The sequence below is a fragment of the Urocitellus parryii genome, chromosome 15 (assembly GCF_045843805.1).
Source record: "Urocitellus parryii isolate mUroPar1 chromosome 15, mUroPar1.hap1, whole genome shotgun sequence".
NCBI classification, from domain to species: Eukaryota; Metazoa; Chordata; class Mammalia; order Rodentia; family Sciuridae; genus Urocitellus; species Urocitellus parryii.
This window is the reverse complement of record NC_135545.1, coordinates 53,235,811-53,256,123: the sequence shown is the minus strand read 5'-3', so window position 1 is coordinate 53,256,123 and position 20,313 is coordinate 53,235,811. Positions and strand designations below refer to the sequence as shown.

Here is a 20,313-nt window from a genome sequence, read left to right as displayed (position 1 = left end):
AAAATGAAAATTGGCAGTACCAGCCCCCACCTCTACCTACTTTACCTCTCTGTGTCTAGTGGAAGTCATGGGGAAGGTGGACAATTCAAAGTGCCTCCCTCTACTGTCCTTGTGCCAGCCCAAGAGCTATTTGGCAAGGACTTATTCTGTCCCACCCCAGTGCCTTAAGCTAAGTATCCTGGGTTGGCTCAGATTAAATTGGTTTCTGATCTTTTGAATAAGCAGTCAGTATATGTCTACTGCCTCATTTTCTTTTCCAATTTTTTAAATTGATTTTTAAAAAAATAAATGAAGGTAGAATGCATTACAATTCTTATTATATACAGCACAATTTTTCATATCTCTGGTTGTATATAAAGTATGTTGACACCAGTTTGTGTCTTCATGCATTACTTTGGATAATGATGTCCATCACATTCCACCATCCTTGCTAATCCCCTGCCCCCTCCCTTCCCCTCTGCCCTATCTAGAGTTTGTCCATTCCTCCATGCTCTCCCACTCCCTACCCTACTATGAATCAGCCCTCTTATATCAGAGAAAATATTTGGCATTTGTTTTTTGGGGGTTGGCTAACTTCAATTAGCATTATCTTCTCCACTCATTTCCTTTTGTAACAAAGATCTGAAGCTCTGTTTTCATAGGAAATTTCAGCCTGTGTCCATGTGATGATCCTGGTGTCCAAGGTATCATATCCTTGCATCATGTTTTGGCCAGAGTTGTACAAAATCCAGTCTGAGGAGCAGGTTTAAGAATAATTATCCATTTACAAAAGAAAGTCATTGTCATCCCTGACCTGATGCTTGGGAACCCTCAACCCTAGACATGTAGGGAATAAGCTGTTACTTTTCCCCCATCCTGCCTTTGCTTTCTTATTTTACCCCAGTGCATATTTTTTGAGATTGTATATAAATAAAACATTATAAATAAGTTTTATTTTTAATGACAAGTGATGTTATGTAGACAAATGGTCTAACCATTTTTTATGTGAATAACCATGAAGCTCCTTTGGAATTACATAGCTTGACTTGCTTAAGGCAGGTTGTGCCTGGATTCTGGACTTTCCATCTCCTAAAGAATGGAGTGAACAGTGTATGATTGTATTTGTAAACATTTGCAACGTGTTGACTGTTAGCCTGATGTGCTTTGTTGTGTTGATTTTTAAGACACCAGAAATGCTTGAATAGCACAGCCAACATTAGAAGGTCATTTGCACTTCCTCATAGGCTTGGTTGTGTCCCCCTGAGGAGGCCCATTCCCCATGTTTCTGGACAGTGAGGTATTAGGCCTTGTGGCTCTGGCATCTGCTCCTCTAAGTCAGTGACTGTAGAATCCCCTTTCTAAAGCAGCAGATTAGTCAATAAGCTCAATATGTAGAACTGTTGGAATCGTGTGACAGGAGATGGTGACCCCCAGCAGGAGTGAGGGTCCAGAGGCCTTACCTGCTCAGCCTAGTGTACTTACCTTTTGAAAAAAAATTTTTTTTAAATGGTACTAGGGATTGACCCTAGGGACACTTAACCACTGAGCTACATCCCCAGCCTGCTTTTTATTTATTTTGAGATAGGGTCTTGCTAAGTTGCTCAGGGACTTCCTGAGTTGCTAAGGCTGGCTTTGAATTTGCAATCCTACTGTCTCAGCCTCCTGAGTTGCTGGGATTTGAGATCTTAAGGCAGTTTTAAAACACTAATCTAGGTTACAGTGGGGTTTTGTAATTTTAGGAAAAAGTTTTCCATTCAGATAAGAGTTGTAAATTCTACAGATTTGGGTGCAGTGGCATACACTTGTAATCCCAGTGACTTAGGAAGCTGAGGCAGGAGGATCTCAAGTTTGGGGCCAGCCTGGGTAAATTTGAGACCCTGTTTCGAAATAAAAAATAAAAAGGGCTGGGCATGTAGCTCAGTGGTAGAATGCCCTGGGGCTCAATTCCCAGTGCCAAAAAAATTGTAGATTTTGATGAAAACACGATATGGAGTGTATGTGTTTATGTATGTGTATGTATTTATACTTATGTGTAGAGATATATATGTATAATATGATGTGTGTATAGGTACATTTTTTGTGTGTGATGTCAGGAACTGAATCCAGAGCCTCATGCATGCTAGGCATGTGCTTTATCACTGAATCCTATATAATAATTTAGCATTAAGAGGAGGGCCAGTCTTAACAAAGGAAAAGCTCAAAATTACTGATGATTTATTGAGGGACAGGGATCTGGCTCATTGGCACAGTGCATGCTTCACATGTTTGAGGCCCTGGATTCAATCTTCAGCACTCACCCACAACAACAAGATTTGAGGTATCCTTTCTGAACAGATAATTATTTTGTCTAACAAAATATTGACTAGAAGATTCCTTTGTGAATAGATTAAGAATGTTTTGCATTTGGTGTCTCTTGGCTTAGGAAGTTATTCAAGTACCTAATAACTTCCCCTCAGAATCTTCTCTGCAGCCCAGGCTTACCTTGTTTCACTGGGGATGAAGTCACTCCAGGCCTTGGCCCAGTTTTTGTTCAGATTAGCTCAGGACATCTAAACTAGTCCTTTGCTGTCTCAATCTAGCTAGATAAAGGCAAAATGTTGAAAAGAATACACCTTCCCATTGGGATCTGCATCGCTGACCAAATTTCTAGGGGACACTCTGTGTTTTAAGAACTGAAGAATGTTAAATGCAGGTGTCAGTGGCCTCTCTTGAGGGGACAATCTCAGGTTTGGTTCCTCTAGTCCTCTCCAAACCAAGAACAGAGCTTGTGTGTCATTCCTTGTTCTGTTAATTTTAGTTATTAGTAAAAATTTCTTGAAACTTTCAAACTCATCAAGTGAAATTTTGGCAGCATCACATACAGGATTCCCACAGAGCCTGAGGTCACTCATGGGCAAGCTGGGGGTTGAGGCCTGCTGTGGCTGCTGAGATCTGGTGAGGCAAGGTTGACTTTTTTTTTTGGCAGTTCTGGGGATGGAACCCAGCACCTCACATAATGCTAGGCAAGTGTTCTACCCCTGAGCTACCTATGCTTCAGCCCCATTGGAGCATCACTATTTTTTTTTGGGAGGGGGGTGCTGGGGATTGAACTCAGGAGCAGTCCCTAATATGGAGCCACATCCCCAGTCCTTTTTATTTTTTGAGACAGTATCACTAAGTTACAAAGGCTGGAGTTGAACTGCGATCTTCCTGCTTCAGCTTCACAAGTTTCTAGGATTACAGGAGTGGGCCACCACACCTGGCTTGAGGTGCCACTCTTGAAGGACAATGGGAAGGTTATAAATGAGAATAGGCCTGGCTATATTTGGACAAGCCTTTGACTACTTTACTACTTTAGAAGACCTTCACTACTTTTAAATCGTATCTTATTCAAATCATTACTTCAAAGACCATGCTATACAATGATTTGAACCCAGAATCAAATTTGCTTTCAATCTCTTCCTCCAAGTACAGGAGTTTTAGGGCCCAGAGAGACCACAGAGCCCAGGTCATCTCACTTTGGCCCCACTGGCCAAGCAAGTACAACTTCAGGCTGCACATCTGGGGCTCATGTTCAGTGCTGCCTTGCGGGTTGTAGCTTCAGGGTTACTGAAAGCAAGCCAGGGAAGGAAGAAATGGGGCTTTTTGACCCATAGTAGCCAAGGACCATCCTTTGTTCCATCCTTGAACACTGTCTGCCAGGCAAACCATGAGCCAGGAGCAGAGCCAGAGGCTGAGCTCTTCATTACAAGCTAAACTGTGCCCAAAGCTGGGAACTACTAGGAGGCTTGGTTTTTTTTTTTTACACCCTGGCTCTGTCAATGGTCATTGCTGCTTTTGCCCCTTTGAGGGGATTAATACCTGAGGTTCTTTCTGTCATTTTAGTGCAGTTGACTTGCCCACAAACCTTATTAAAGACTCAAAATGGTGAACAATTCTTTCTGTCCCAGATTTGTTGTGAATCCTGGCCTTTCCTGTGAGAGAAAAAAAAAAAAAACAATACTAAGTGAATTTAATATTTGTAAATACTAAAATCCCTGAGGAGGTTTTTAAACATACTACTGATCTCAACCTTTTCTATTAACACATACTTTCTAAAGAGCACCATAACTTAGAGGACTGAATTGCATTTATAAGAACACTTCAAGTTCCACCCATCCCAGCAACTGGCCATCTTTAAGAGCAGGGCTTTTCAACCTAGGCCCTATTATCATTTTGGGCTGGTTCATTCTTTGTGTTGGCTGTCCTGTGCATTGAGAGATGTGGAACAGCGTCCCCAGCCTTGACCCACTAGGTGCCAGTAGCACCCCAGCTGTGACAACCAGAAATACGTTCAGAGTACCAAATGCCTCTCGAGGGCAAGTCACCTAGCAGAGAACCACTGCTTTAGGGAATCAGCAATTCTACAACACACTGTTTTCTGCAGCTTCTCTGATGACCTTACAGAGCAAGCAGAAGCCTTGATCAGAATGGGAAGGGACGCTGGGCAACACCCTGCTCATCTCATACCCAAAGGCACAGGTGCCCTCTCTTGTGTTCTGGTCCTTTCTGATGGTCTTGTCCAGGTCTTTAGATAGAAGCAACCACATGTCTGCTTTTCTCTAAGAACAGTCTCTCAAGAAAGAGTAGAGCCCACTTCAGGAGCGGCTGTGGGCCTCCCTGCCTCCCTCCTTCAGGATGATGTGCACGATTGTTTTGGCAAGGTTTTCAAGACAATTCTATTAATATTTGAATCCATTAACGTTTAAGCAACAGATTCTTTTCCATGGTGACTACTTGTGCTGAACAGGTGTAAATATGTGAAGCATGTGATACACCTCGGTAACCACTGGCAAGTATATGCTTCATAAGAATACATGAAAGCAACCTTTCTCCCCTGAGTCTCTTAAATGGAACAGTTTTTCCACTTTTTAAAACTCTTGGTGTCACGTTAGCAGTGCAGGAAGGTTGTGACTGTCCTATGTCTTTTTTTTTTTGTCCTATGTCTTTGAAAGCAGAACTTTTTGTAATATTGCTCCCAGGACATGGAAAAAGCAATGGATCACCAAAAAGCAGAGTAAAATGCTATAAGCAGAAATAAGAAAATGTGAAACTCAGGACAATTACACATATCATGCTATGCTACAAAGCTCACTCCTGTAGGGAGTAACACTTGTACTTTAAAAATTTTTTTCCTCTTAATAGTTTTTTAGTTGTCAATAGACCTTTATTTTATTTATTTATATGTAGTGCTGAGAATCAAACCTAGGGCCTCACACATGCTAGGCAAACGCTCTACCATTGAGCCACAACTCCAGTATTTGATAACAAGTCACTAATTTTTTTCAATTTCAGAAATATTTTATTTTGCTGATAAAATACAACGTATTTTAATTATTTTGTTGTTCTTTTTTTTTAAAAAAAAAATTTTGCAGCCAAGTATCCTGTAACATTAACTTTCTTCAGAGTAAAATACCAAAAATTATAGAGGGGGCCGTGGCATTAAGTTCCTCATAGGCAAACTTATGAAATTTGTGTTTTTAGAACAAAGTTACAGATGTTTTTGTTATTTATTAGTAAGGCAGTTATAGTATTTTCCCTAGGTTGTCTAAAGTTTTGAAAGAATACTGGTAATCTAGTTCAAGTGTTATATAGACATTGTTTTTATTTATGTACAATTTGACCTTCTCCTCCTTCCAAAAATGCTTGTTTTTAAATGTAGCCCATTTTAGTTAATGTTTGGAGAACCTATGGACCTTCTCCTCCATGTGTTCTTTCAACCTGTCTTAGTGTGTAAACAAACATATTGTGTATCTGTTAATAATAAATACAATCCCAACAACTGAGAATCCCTTGGATTTAACCATTACAAAAGTGAAGTCATTTTCTTTGGTCATATGAATATTTTACTTACCAGCCAGCATCTTCCTGAAGGAACTTGATTAAAACTCACATCACTTAACAATTGGAGTCATTTAGATGTTGAGAGTATGAAAGGGTATATGTTGTCTTCTCCTAGCATCAGATCTAATTAATGGCACTTCAGCATACTTGTGGTGACAACAGACAAACATACACATTGTGAGATAAAAGGAAAATGAAACTGCATGTACTATCCCTATGTTCCTAAAGTTAACTTAAGGTCCTTTAATGTACCAGCATTCTCTCCATCAGTATTAGCAGGTTTTGATGAGCAGTTTTGAACTGAATTACTATCTCTAAAATTGAGGCCAGAAAGGATTAAATGAAAACAATCCCATTATTTGGCAGAATTAATAAAAGTTATTTCATAGCTAGACCAATACTGTTCAGTGTCTTCACATGAAAAAGTAATTTCAGACTTTACTCAGCATCTTTCAGGTAAGTTTACAAAATTTTTGTTTTCCTGTGACCTAAAGCAGTCAGATACACAATAGTTCAGCTTTCCTGTAAATTGGTGATGGAGCAAAGAAATAATTATTCTAGTCCTCTTGTTTTTACTCATAAGCCTAGAACTACCTTATCTAGAAACAAAGGTAGACCATTATAAAATGGTAGCATCAGGTAATGTGTGAATTGTAGTAATTGATTGCCATTTTTAGGTAAATTATTCATGTGAAATTTAAATAGGAAAATTATTAGTCTATTTTCATGAACAAAAAAAGTAAAACAATAATGAAACTAACAGCACAGTTACTTCATCATGTCACTTTTAGAAGATGAGTCTGTAAAAAAGCAACAAAATAAGTCATTTCATGAGCAGGTGAAAAAACTCACACAAAAAGAATTCTAGCTTCCTTTTAATTACTGAATTTCAGTTTTTACAAATGATCTTAGGGCAATCCAGGTAACTAAAGTTTTGCAGGGGAACAGTTCTTGTACATGAAGAACAATCACATGCTCCACTTTTTGTAAATAACTATTGGCTGGATTAACAAACATCGTCACAAACAGAAGTAAAGCCATAGATCACTGCATATGTATTTACAAAAAGCCATAAACAAACATGCATTTCTTCTTTATCAGGACGACTTAAATAGATGTTTGAACATTAAGGCAGTGATGATTCTAAAACAATGAAAATCTAAGTTAAGGCTTTATGTTCATTTTGAAACTCATATTCATAGGCAACTGTGACCAAAGCAAAGTTATCTACTAGGTATTAGTTCATCTGCTTGGATATGTTATTAATCCATTACCAATTCTCTTTCAGACATATGGGATAAGCATTATTACCAACACCATCAATTTACTTTAATGAATCATTAGTTTCCTTCTTAAGTTCTATTTTGAGGAGTTAGGTTTCAGCAGCACAAGCATGTGCCACAGAAAAAACAGAGCATTTTGGGGTAAAGTTTGAAACACACAGGCTGCACTTGCCTGACAGTTGGGCAACAATTAAGAATTCAGGCTGGGCACAGTGGCACACACCTGCAATCCTAGCAGCTTGGGAGGCTAAGGCAGGAAAATCTCAAGTTCAAAAAAAAAAAAAAAAAGCCAGCCTCATCAACATAGTGAGGCTCTAAGCAAAAATAAAAAGCACTGGGGATGTCACTCAGTGGTTAAGTGCCCCTGGGTTTAATCCCCAATTCCAAGAAAAAAATCAACAAAACAAAACAGGATCTACTAACTAGAGAACCCCCAAAGCATACTTGATGCTGTCCTTGTCTCAAAATAGAAAATATTCTTGATTACTGAAGCAAGTTTGATAGTTTATTCTGTTATTGCTAGCCTCAAGACACAAATGATATATTTATTAGACCTGTATTTCTTTATTCAAGGAAAAGATGGGTGGTGGATGGAAGGAAAAGTAACTTTAAAATAACTGCAGATTGCACTCTCGCCCTATCAAGCTCAGAAGTATAAAGTTTTGAAATCTGGGTTTGAGGGGTAGTGTCCTCTTTCCCTACTTTAACATTGAGGACAAGTCAGATGCAGCCTGTAGGTGAGGTGCATGGTGGGAAACAGTTCTGGTGCCCCACTTTGGTCTGCTGTGGAGTGCAGGAAGGATGTTTATAGATGTGGTAATATTCGTATTTGGTCTCCCTCCCTGGTAGTAGACAACTCCTAAAATCCTTGTTATTTCCAGCAATTTTTTTGTGTGCTAATGAGATCATTGGTAGCTGGCAGCCCCTAGGTAGCTTTACAATGAGGACTCATCACAGCAAAGACATGATTAGAGGGGTGGGATTATCTTCAGCCTTACCCTGCCTTAACCCTCTACCTTCTGGGAGGGGAGAGAGGCTGAAAGTTAAGTTGATCACGGCCAGTGATTTCATCAATCATACCCTTGAAGTTTCAATAAAGGCCCAAAAGGACTGGGTTCAGTGAGCTTCCAGATAGTCAAACCTGGATTCCTGGAAGACGGCTCTCCTAGTGAGGGCATGGAAGCCAGTTCCTTCCCACATACCTCACCCTGAGCATTTCTTCATTTGTATCCTTTGCAATAACCAGTAAATATGATGTTCCCCTGAGTTCTGCCAGCCACTCATGAATAAATTGAACCCAGGGAGGAGACTGTGGCAACCCCAATTTATAAGTGCTGGGTTAGACACTCTGGAGGCCTGGACTCCAGATAGTGTCAGAATTGAAGAGCATTAGAGGTCACACAAGTGGCATCTGCTGCAGAGCTGCTTGCTGGTACATGGGGAAAACTCCCACACATCTGGGCACAGAAGGCTTCTGGATTGATGGTGGTATGAAAGCACAGGACCACACACCCCAGGATGAACTAACAGGCATGATTTAACAACCGTGTCTCCATAGTCTGGATGTAGTACTTAGAAGAATCACTATTTACACTAAGTGCTTGCTGCCCTTTCTCTAGGCAGTAATAATTTCACAGCAACAAACCTCTTGTGAGGAAAGGACTGTTCGCGCATGTTAGCATCAGTAATAGCTCATGAGTGGAGGGATGGCAGTGACTACATGGAAACTTGCAAAAGCTGAAGACAGCTGTAAATTCCCTTGGTGTCTTCAAATCAGAAGAGAGATGGCAAAGCAGATGAAGCTGCAGCAACAGGAGTCTCCAACCACAGAAGCATTTTCTAGAAGACATTTTAGGTGCAATTTAAGTATGTTACACTTTGCTAAAACATTTTGGAGATTTGGTAAGTTTGCACTCTACTACCTTGCAAGCTTGGCTTCAGCTAAATGGCTGTATTTGTTTTATAGGAACAAGATATAGTTTTAAAGATGGAAAGACTAGCTATAAAAGGGCAAATGTATGCAACACAAGAACAATCATTTTTAGATCAACATCTTACACTTTATAATACACTCACATTTATAAACAAATTTGTGTTTACAAGTACAAAAGGCAAAGAACTGCAAAGAATCTAAGCAACTGCATCATCAGCTACATTCAACAGAGTTAATACTGTTGTCCCTGCTCCCATTATCTAAATCTGGAAGGAAATAATAAACACCATCCAACCTGGACTTCACCTTTAGAAGTTGGAGACTGTGTGCAACTCGGCGCATGTCTGAGTTTCCACAGAGCTGAACTGAGATTCCATCGTGTTCCAGGCCAAATCAGCTAGAAGAAAGTCATCCATTGCTGTCTGAGTTTCATTGCTGGTAAAGAACAAGCTCCCCAAGGTTTCAAAACCTGAACTCATGGTCTGTGTTTCTGTACTGTTCAACTGAACTTTGCTCTCTAGGGCAGATAGGTTTTTAGCAGCGGAGATTCCTTCAGTTTGGGTCTCTGTGTCTGATGAATCAGTGCTCATGGAAAAGCTGGAGTGTTTCAGGATGCTGCCAAGGGGCAGATGAGGGCTACTGTCCAAAAAGAAGTTTAAGTCTGTCTGCGTTTGCGTGTCAAACATCTCAAGGCCTAGGAAGTGAGAACTTCCCCTATACCCGTAGGGCTGGACAGATGTGTCTGCAAGTAAGAAGTCAGTTTGGGTCTCTATGTCCAGTGATTCCAAGACTGGCTCAGTGTTCATGGTGCTAAGTTCACTCTCTTCAGTTTGAGTCTGGATATTTGAAGCTGAGAAGAACTCTTCAATATCAAAATCTATTCCAGGATTCTGGGTTGAGCCAGATGGCAGCTGAGTGTCAGGCCCAGGGTTTGTGTCAGACAAAAGACTACGGTTATCCAATGTCTGATCGGGCAGATTACTTGACAAGATGTTTTCTAAATCACTTAATAAGTCTATGGTTTGGGTCTGATTATCTGTCATGTTCTGTGAAGGAAGCATACTATTCTGTGCACTGAAGCTCAAAATGGGTGCAGATTTCTCACTATCTTGATTTAAAGTCTTAGGGTCATTTTGAGGTAACAAACCACGAGTTACTGTCTCTGCTACTAAGCTGCTGCTTATAATAGTGTCTGCAGGGACACTGTATGATGAATGGACACTCTCAAAAATGTCTCTGCACATTCCAGCCTGGTCCATCTGTACTTGGCCACGTGTGGGACTTTGCATCCCACTGGTTTGGGTTTCTCTGGAGATCCCACCTGGCTGATAACAAGTGTCCATAAATGCATCAGTCTGAGCGGCTATAGATGAAGTTACCTTAGAGCTGGGCAGAAGTGTCTGGGTGTGAACACTAATGGGAAGGGACACTTGAGAATCAAATGACAGATCAGTCTGAGAACAAGATGATACAGAGGAATCAGGGCCAACCCACTGTGCAGAAGGTAGGAAGTTTTGTGAGGCATAGGACAGATCCGTCTGTACATTGATTGAAGAAATGCTGTTCTTCTGACACGTGTTCCCTAGTTCTTGTAAAGGATTAGACAGATTTTTACCCAAGTTCACTTGAACACCGGTACTAACTGGCTCAACAACAGGATTTATAATTTTTGAAAGAGGTAGGCTCTCCTTAAGAGAACAAGCCTCTGACTCTAGGCCAAGGATCAGGGTTCCTACTGACAAGGGCACTAAGTGCACAGCACCTGCAGTGGAGCCCTGATCCATACCTAACACCACAGGCTGGGCCGAAGAGTCAGCTGTAGGCACGAAGACAGGCACAGGAGAGAACTGCATGACTGGAAGTTTAACTAAAGCCACTTTGGGCTTTGGTAGAAGCAACTTCTGAGGATATCTCGGAGGTGTTGTGACACTCTGTTTTCTGGCATTAGAGCTGCAAGAATCTTCAAAAGAATTTACTAATTTTATATCTGAAGTTTCTAGTTCTTGAGGATCTGGTCGAGGAGAGGGTTGAGTGCTCAATGGTTCAGTGGTCTTATTAGATAACTTCTGGTTTTGTAGATAGTTTTCCATTTTCCTTTTTTTACTAGGTGGATCCCTAAAGACAATGACAAAGCAAAAAGAAAACAATTTTAAAATGCTGCTTTCTGAGCTGGGTGAGGTAATCCCAGCTACTTGGGAGGTTTAGGTGAGATGATTGCAAATTTGAGGTGAAAGGCTCTGAATTCAAGCCTCAATACTGGGGGGAAAAATGCAGCTTTCTTAGACCATGACACTATGTCTTAATGATACATGCTACTGCCCTTATCACAGGTCAGACCCCACCCAAAGAAGACTATTCCCTTTTTGGACTTCTGGGAATGGGGCTTATTATGGGGCAGATGTTCAGAAACATGCAGATAGGGAAGAAGAAAGCACAATTTTTTTTTTTTTTTAAATGCTGTAAGTACTAGAATTTAACCATAAGGAAGCCAAAAGAGGTATACATAACACAAGTTTCATCATCCGTAAAGTTGGAAGCTATTACAACAAATAGAAATTTACTTTTTTTTTGAGTACTAGGGATTGAAACCAGGGGCACTTTATCACTGAGTTACCTCCCCAGCCCTTTTTAATTTTTATTTTGAGACTTGCTGAGTTGTTGAGGCAGGCTGTGAACTTGAGATTCTCCTGCTTAGCCTCCCAAGTTGCTGGGATTACAGGCATGCACCACTGACTGGCAAGATGTTCCATTAAAAAAATTTCTAAAGACCTAGTTTTCCCTTCCCTCAAAAAGAAGTACAGGGTTGGTGTTGTGGCTCAGTGGTAGAGTGCTCGCCTAGCACACGTGAGGCACTGTGTTTGACCCTCAATACCACATAAAAATAAAGTCATTGTGTCCATCTACAGATAAAGAAAAATATATGGTAGTACAGATTCATGATAAAACTTACTCTTCAGCAATCTGATATTCCTTACCAGAAGATGGTGGAAATTGAGATTTCAAATGGGCATAGTAAGAGACCCTCAGAGAGTTGGCAGCAGAAAAAGGAGGAATAACTGGGTCAGATTCCAGGACCAGATACAATCCTTTGCTAGCACTGCTGCCATTTCCAAAAGCTCCCTTCTTTGATGTCACATTGCTTGTCCATCATTCCTTTTCCTCTCCTTGTACTGTTAGTTCTCCAGGAAGTTTCAGATGAAACTCCTCCACAGCTACTGACTTATATGCCACTGTTTCTTTGCTCTTTACCTGTGTTCTGCAGGGATCTCGTGACCAGTTCGGTAGATGTGAGACTGTAATGCCGTTCTGCTGGCATAGGGACAGCCGCATGTGCACTGGAAGGTCTTGCCACAGTCCTCCGCGTGCCTTTTCAAGTCCCACTCGGTACCATAGGAATTGCTGCACTTGCTGCATTTATGCTTCTTCTCGGCATGCATTTTCATAAAGTGCTACAGAGAGCAAAGAAGGAAGGAGGGTGAGAAACAGCCACGGCACCAAGTCCTGAGAACATCAACACACCTAGCTTAACAGTGACTTCACAGGTACAAACAGAACAGTCCACCCTCAAGAAAAGAACAGGGTAACTGCAGTTTTAACACCAGACTCTTCTTAGGGCTTTAGCTTCATGCACAGAGGAAACTACTTTGGAATGGATCCAGGGTACTGGCCTTGAGATTGACCTACAAAGAAGTGCTGCAGGGCAGGGAAAACAAAAGTCTTTAAGATGCTCTCCTCTGGACACCCTGCAGCAGTTCCTGAGGCAACATTCCAGAGCTCTCTTCCAGGCCCAAATACCTCTTTCCCTAGTGGCTGGGCCCCTCCCTCCTCTTAAGATAGCTGCTCCTGAAATTGTTTTTTTCCTGGATTCTGCAGGTTCTCACTCCCCTGGGAGGACAGTGGCTTTGTGTCTTTGCCCTAAGCCCTTGGAAGCAGATTCACCTAAGAGAACTATGAGCACAAATATTCTTGCTCTTTGATGGAGAGGTACTTCTCTTCCTCTCCAACCCACTCCTGGTAATGTTCCCTCCAAGATAAGCCTCGTTTCTGTCCACTGGAATTACACCCACACGCAACCTTTGTACCTACCACTTGGGAGGTACAGGGGCAGCAGCTCTAGCAAGAGCTTATTCTCAATTCTCTGGTAATGTTTGCTAAGTAATTAGAATGCATACTAGGTTTATACCATCTGTATATCATCCTCAGAGAAATATATTAAGTGAAATACCTGTTTTACGAGAGAAAACTGAGAAAATGGTCTGTCGGGACCTCTAGGGCATCCTTCAATTGGACAACAGTAGAATTTTGGTATGGTTTTCAAATCTTTTCTTATTGTTGGATTTACTATGCCATCCTGCAAAAGGAAAATTAAAAAATTATTTTCAAAACACCCACAACAGAACAGGCTGGCTGTAGAAATAAGGGAATATGTGAAAATGGGCACAAGCATTCTTTTTAGGGAGTGGAGAATGTTTTAAAATTGGATTGTGGCGATGGGTTTACACATCCATAAATCTACTAAAATAATTGAGTTACTCATTTAAATTAAATATATTTTATGGCATGTAAATTATTATTCTCAATAAATTGTAAATTTTCCCCCAACTATGTTTTCTTAAAAAAAAATAAAATAAAATATAAACCTGACTTCTCTCTATCCCTTTAAAACTCTTCGAAACTTAAAATCCATATTCTTGCAGCTAGCTTCTCTTTTGCAAATGGACTCACACAGTTACTCATAGTCAAGATTGGGGTATCACCTTTGGTCTTCTTTATTATTCTACCCCAAGATTCCTTGTCTTAAGTCCCTGAAAAAAACTTCGTTTGACTAGGGCCTGGGGACCCCTATTCAATGGCATTTTGTCTTTCTCTGATCATTGCACTGCCCCCTAAAGTACCAAAAAACTAGTTGACACCTTTACACAACTGTTGATTCAGGCTCAGTTCTAAGCACTGACTACATACCAACTCACTTAATCCTTTTTTTTTCTTTAATTTTGTATAGTTATAGATGGACAGCATGCCTTTATTTTGTTTATTTTTATGTGGTGCTGAGGATCGAACCCAGTGCTTCATGCATGCTAGGCAAGCGCTCTGCCACTGAGCTACAGCCCCAGCCCCTCACTTAATCTTTTTTTTTTTGGTGGCACTGGGATTGAATCCAGTGGTGCTTTACTACCAAGCTACATTCCTATCCCTTTTTCTTTTTTGGGAGAGGGTCTTGCCAAGTTGCTGAGGCTGGCCTTTTTGAACTTGCTGATGTCCTTCCTGTTCCCTTTCTCAAACACTGTCCCACTCAGCCTAATGCTTTGCCCACCTCCAGTTGAACCCACTATATCCATTCTTGGATGAGTCTCCTTCTTTGAAGGTTCAATTTGAGCCCCATACCCTTCTTCTACCTTCAGACAGAAATCAGGTAGAAGTGCAGGTGGCATTGGAGAGGGCTGGGTTTGTACTGTTTCCATTACTGACTAGTGTGATCTTGGGAAGGTAGTTAACCTCTGAGCCAGTGTTTACTCATTTCTAAAACAGAGGGGACCTGCTTCTCAGGATTACCTGTAGTTTAGGTGTCTGGATTAGCATGGGCCCAGCCCAGCTCAGTGCTCTAGACTGTCCAGTTCCTTGTTCTGTCACCACCCTGAAGATCTTTCTCAGAATTCCAAGAGAGCACCTATGCTACCTTAAGAGCTGTCATTTTTTCTATAGTTCCTGTCTCCCAGACTAAGCCTTTTTTTTAATTATTATTTTTTTTTTTAGTTTTTGGTGGACACAACATCTTTGTTTGTATGTGGTGCTGAGGATTGAACGCGGGCCGCACGCATGCCAGGCAAGCATGCTACCGCTTGAGCCACATCCCTAGCCCACCAGACTAAGCCTTTTAAAGACGGAAATTTAACACACCTCTTGGAGCCATCTTCCTCCTTATAGAAGCCAGCAGGCCACCTGCTGCATGCAGTGCACTGGAGGTGGGGGTGGGTGCGGGGCTGGTCCCCGCCCTGAGAACCACCAGTGCCTGGACTCAGCCCCAGATTTTCTGGTCTTGGAACTGGATTGGAACCCATATTTGGTTTTATAACCTTGCTGGATGACCCCAGTGTGCAGTCTGGGATAAGAACTACAATGTAGCTGTACGTCTGGAAGTTCTGGAGCTGGCCTGCTGTAATTTCAACTCTCTACCTGGCCACTTTATGTGACTAGAGCAAATTAAACTGGCTGGTCTACTTATCTACAAAGTGGGAGTAACAACACTGTGCATTTGGGGGTCGCTGTGGGGACTGAGCTAACACACAGTAAGGCTTAGAACAGTGTTCACCGCACAACAAAGCAATTAATGTTGGCTCTGGCCACTGGTGGCAGAGGCTTTCCTTTCCTTCTTTGCTTTATTATGCCAACCAACTCAACATCAGTAAACTAAAGTGGTACTTTAGCTATTCAATTGGTCAAGTCTAACTGCCCATGCTTTTCTTGAACACCAAATCTGCTGGCTCTAATAACAACTGACATTGTCCCTCATCCCCAACTTCATTTCACTCACCAATTCATCTAGTGTTTTGTTTTTATGGAAATCTTTTACCATTTATATTCCAGCTTCTAGGCTGTCACATGCTCCATAAACTGCTGACTGGCTCACTTCAAAACTTCTGATACATCCTCAGAGGTACAAAGCAACCCTTTTCTTTCAAGCTCCCTCCTGTGTCCATACCACAAACTCACCCTCTTCAAGCACCATTTCCACCTCCCAGATGTTCCTTTCTCTCTATTCCTGGTTGAAGTCTTCTGACTCTGGACTGTGTTGTTAACCTCTAAATATGTCTTTATCATTCAGACTTTGCCAGATTCATCTCTGTCAAAATACAGCTTTAGTCATGTCATTACTTCACTCAAACATTTCTAACAGCCTAGAGTATGACCCAAGTCCAGGACAAAGTCCCTAACTACACACTTTCTAGGTCCCTTTATCTTCTCTGATTACTCTTTTATTGCTTTGGAATCAAAGTGTTTCAGATTTTTAAATATTTGTATACACTCCAGCAGTTGAGCATATTTAATCTGAAAATCCAAAATGTTCTAAAATATAAAACTTTTGAGCATCATTTTGGTACTCAAAAATTTACCAGATGTCAAGGCATTTCAGATTTTGGATGCTTGAGCTGTAATTATAATTTCATAAACCTTTTCATGAGCAGGGATTTACTTGTGTCTTTTGTTGCATTTAGGAATATTCTGAAAAAAAAGTAAATGTCCAATATAAACTTGTGGCACTGTACTACACATAGTCAAGTGGCCCCCTAAGCCAAAACTATATCTTGTGGCAATGAGGCCACTAAAGACAGTCATATTGGATATCAAACCCCAACATTATATTTTTATATTTTATATTATGCTCCATAATATGTTCTTAAACCCAAAGAACAAAGAATCTCTAGCAGTCAAGAAAGGCCTATTTACTCCCACTCTTCCTGCCATTTTACAGGCCACAGTAATCACCTAACACTGTATAGCTCCTGAGCTTTATGGGGGCCAACTCCTCAGCTCCCCCATCACAGTAGTCCACTCGGTTTTTGAACCTTCTTCCCATTCTGGTCCTGAAACAGTAAGATCTTGGGTAGGCTGGGGAGATGAGAAATGGCAACAGCAAAACAAAACAAGAACCACAGTGAGAAAGCGGTGTTTATGTATAAACCACTTTATCTATATATAACTTACCAGATATGGTACTGCATCTTTTATGTGCATGACCGAAAAAAAGTCTACAAAAAAACTTCACGTAGAAATATTTTAAGTGACAGAATTTGAAAAATTATCTACAAGAGGAAACAATCCAAAAACAATATGGAAATAAAATAAAGGTTTACTAAGAACTAAAAAAATGTTAAAAACAATCACCAATTGTTTTAAAAAATATGGAAAAATATACATACAAAAGAAAAGGGAAAAGGAGGGACATAGTTGTAAAGGACAAAGGGAAAGGTTTGTAAGGACAGTAGCAATTGCTGTCCAGCACCAGATCACCTTTACAGAAAGCAACCAAGAAGAAAGCTAGTTTGCTTTGTCATCTTACTCTAAAGTGAAAATCTGTAGTCTTTGCAAAATGTTGTCTACAAAGCAAGTTGGCACATTAAAAGCAAACCACTAGACTGAACATAATATAATATCCTCTGGGCCATGTTTTAAAAATATAATGTTGCTCCATAATAGGTTCTTAAACCCAAGGAACAAAGAATCTCTAGCAGTCAAGAAAGGCCTATTTACTCCTACTCTTCCTTTTTCTGGATCACTTTAGCTTCCATCCCAAATCATCATAGCTCCCATTTCTCTATGGATCCCACTGCAGGCAAGGTTGGATTAGGATACTTCAAATTTCCTTAAAGCAATGACATAGAACATGGAGATTAAGAACCCACATAAACCCAAAAAGCAGCAAATTCCTTCCAGCTTATAATTCAATCCCCCCATTCTTTCCCATTATCCTTCAGAAGGGTTTGTTAATCATTTACATTATGAAAGGAATATTAAAATAAGAACCATACAACAATGAATGGGGTAGGAACAAAAGATTATCATAACCTGGGAAATAAAAACTGAGGAAAGAAATCAGAATGATGCAAGTAGTGTAACCAAAACAATGAAAATTTCCACTGAATATAAGAAAGTGGATCCATCAGACATTCTTAGAAATAGCTTTAGACCAGAAAGGGATTGCATGTACCTGATTGAGGACACCCCTAAAGCCACAGAGAACTTCCTGGCCAGCCCAAGTCCCCAGGCTTCTCTCTTGCCTCTCTCTCCTCCCAAACACATTGATAACATCAAGTATCAAGAATAAAGTGTGAAGAGTTTTCCAGGCAGTAATCAGGCTAAGGGTATAGATTTGCCACCCTGGGGCACCACAATACAGGCATGTCTATTTTGTCACATTGGCTACTTTCATTAAAGAAAACGGACTCCTTTCCACCAAGACAGTGGATGTCCAGGGGCTACTGGCACTCTGGTTACAAAGGGAATGGCCAGGTGCAGCAGCACACACCTGTAATCTCAGCCACGTGGGAGGTGCAGCAGGAGCTCAAGTTGGAGGGAGACCCTGACTCAAAATAAAAAGCGCTGGGGATGTAGCTTGGTGCTTGCCTAGCATGTGTGAGGCCCTGGGTTCAATCTCCAGTATTATAACAAATAATCAGCAGAAGAATATAGCAAAGTGAGCTGTTTGAAAAGAAAAAATAAAAACAAAAATAGTGATGGCTCTGAAACAGAGTTTAATTCTTGCTTAAAAAGGTTGATCCAGTGACTTTGAAGGAATCTTTGAAATGTTCATCTTTCACTGCTCTACATTTAAGTTCAGAAAGAGATCCTGAGTATATTGTGCTGTCTTCAGATAAAAGAAAACTGAAAAGTGAATGACGAAAACCAAATGACTTCACCTAATTTCTAGGCAAAGGAGGATACTAGTATTCTGAAATACTTAAGTCCATGTGAAGGTTTAACTATCAAAACCTGTATTGGGGGCTGGGGATGTGGCTCAAGTGGTAGCGAGCTTGCCTGGCATGTGTGCAGCCCGGGTTTGATCCTCAGCACCACATACAAACAAAGATGTTGTGTCCGTCGAAAACTAAAAAATAAAATATTAAAAACAAAAAAAAACCCTGTATTGGTTCAAACATACTTTTTCTCAGGCCTATTTTATGTTATGTACTGTCTCTTGTGGATTTCTGACCTTTACATTATTTTAAAAACATAATCAGAAATAAACCTACTCATACTGTCAAACTAGTCCTGAAGACTAAGTGGTATATTTATGTTAAACAGAGGCTTAACAACATCTTGAAAGTTAGAGTTCCCAACAGCAAATCCAAAGAAAAGAAAAATATAAATTGCTAAGAAATGCTGGTTAGAATAATTTCGTTAACACAAGAGAGGTTCCTGGACAAACTGGCAGCTTTGCTTTATGCTCAGAGACATGTTGTCTACCAGCCAGGGGACAACACTGAAGGTGGGTCAAGAACCTAGGTATCAGGCTGGAGAATCTCCGACCAACGTTAGATTTAGTTAAAATTTAGTATGAAAGAGAAAACAGTACATTGAAGATCATTCTGGGAAACCCAACTCTTCTGTATAACACCACAGCCTGCCTGCAGGTCTCCCTCAGCATACCCCCTGCGCATTGCCTGACAGATTTTCACAAGAGAACGCGGTTATATCTTTGGTTCTGTTGGTGTAAAAGAGATCACCTTCCCAGACAACACGTTTATCTGTTCCACTACGGATTACAACCTCAGAATTCCTGTTGATCTTGTCAGAAGTCAGGTTCGAAGATGGTTTCCTATGAGGATTTACCTGAAGCTCAGAACATGCAACACTTGGGTAATCGAGTCAACTCAGACGCTGGAAAGCTACATATACACAAACATGCTTTACAGTGACTTACGTTTTCCTATTTTGTCACTGCTGGCATGACAGTAATGACAGAAATTATGACTTAATAGGTTGGGGTGGGGCCAGTCATCTGGATTTTTAATAGCCTTTCCATAGAGTGCACCAAAGGTTGAAAATCACGCCCCCTTTTACATAATGTGGGTTTCTCAGACCTGTCACGTTACACTGTTGCCCTCCTAACGGAAACCCACGGGAAGTCCCTGGGGTCCCATTCCTAAGCAAGTGACGGCACTTAGGGCCAAACTGCAGCAGCTGCTTTCTAACAACTGGGCAGGACCCACTTGGCATCGCTGGCAGGCGGAAAGCAAGCGGGCAGCACCTGTTTCTCATCCACAGAACCCGGACAAGGCGCCCTCGCCAGGCGCGGCAGGGCGAAGCCACGCGAGGCCACGCCGGGGCTGGAGCCGGGAGCCGCCGCCCCCGCGCGGCCACCCCAGCGCCCCAGGCCGCTTTGTCCGGCCGCCGCGCGGCGCTCACCTGGAGGCGGTGGCTCTTGACCAGGTGCATGTTGAGCGCCGGGCTGTTGGGCAGGATCTTGCCGCAGCCGCGCACGGTGCACAGGATGTTGGTCCGCACCGCCCGCGACAGCTCGCTCACCGACGGCTGGATCAGCTCGCGCGCGGGCGGCGCCGGGGCCGCGGGCTGCTGCCGTGCCGCTGCGGGCCGCGGCCGGCTGCCCCTCAGCCGGGACCTCAGGGGCCCCCACGGGCCCGAGGCGGCGGCGGCGGCTCCCCGCGCGGCCTCCGGGACGGGAGGAGCGCCCGCCGCCAGAGCCGCGGGCCCCGCCGCCGCCGCCGCCTCCGAGGCCGCCATGGCTCCCGCACGGCG

At 41.8% G+C, this 20,313-nt stretch overlaps 1 protein-coding gene across 3 annotated transcripts; it reads right to left on the bottom strand.

The window, feature by feature from the left end:
* Positions 1-5,323: 5,323 nt before the first annotated feature.
* On the bottom strand, positions 5,324-20,298 carry Atmin (ATM interactor). 3 transcript variants are annotated; one of them, XM_026392995.2, is made up of 5 exons: positions 19,963-20,298; positions 13,283-13,408; positions 12,307-12,506; positions 9,353-11,172; positions 5,324-8,963 (listed from the first exon to the last, which is right to left on the bottom strand). In XM_026392995.2, exons 1-4 carry the CDS (start codon positions 20,296-20,298, stop codon positions 9,366-9,368), a joined length of 2,469 nt encoding a protein of 822 aa, XP_026248780.2. In that variant the 3' UTR covers positions 5,324-8,963; positions 9,353-9,365. The 3 variants fall into 3 exon arrangements, with proteins under 3 accessions (XP_026248780.2, XP_026248779.2, XP_026248778.2); XM_026392994.2 differs by having other exon boundaries at positions 9,364-11,172; XM_026392993.2 differs by having other exon boundaries at positions 5,324-11,172.
* Between the last annotated feature and the right edge of the window lie 15 nt (positions 20,299-20,313).

What these genes read in the sequence shown, in the direction of transcription:
- Atmin (XM_026392993.2), bottom strand. Translation starts at nt 20,298, where the DNA reads ATGGCGGCCTCGGAGGCGGCGGCGGCGGCGGGGCCCGCGGCTCTGGCG. An exon ending in TCAAGAGCCACCGCCTCCAG is followed by an intron (nt 13,409 to 19,962) that starts GTGAGCGCCGCG and finishes TTCCTTTTGCAG; the next exon opens with GATGGCATAGTAAATCCAAC. An exon ending in GAGATCCCTGCAGAACACAG is followed by an intron (nt 11,173 to 12,306) that starts GTAAAGAGCAAA and finishes CATTGTCTTTAG; the next exon opens with GGATCCACCTAGTAAAAAAA.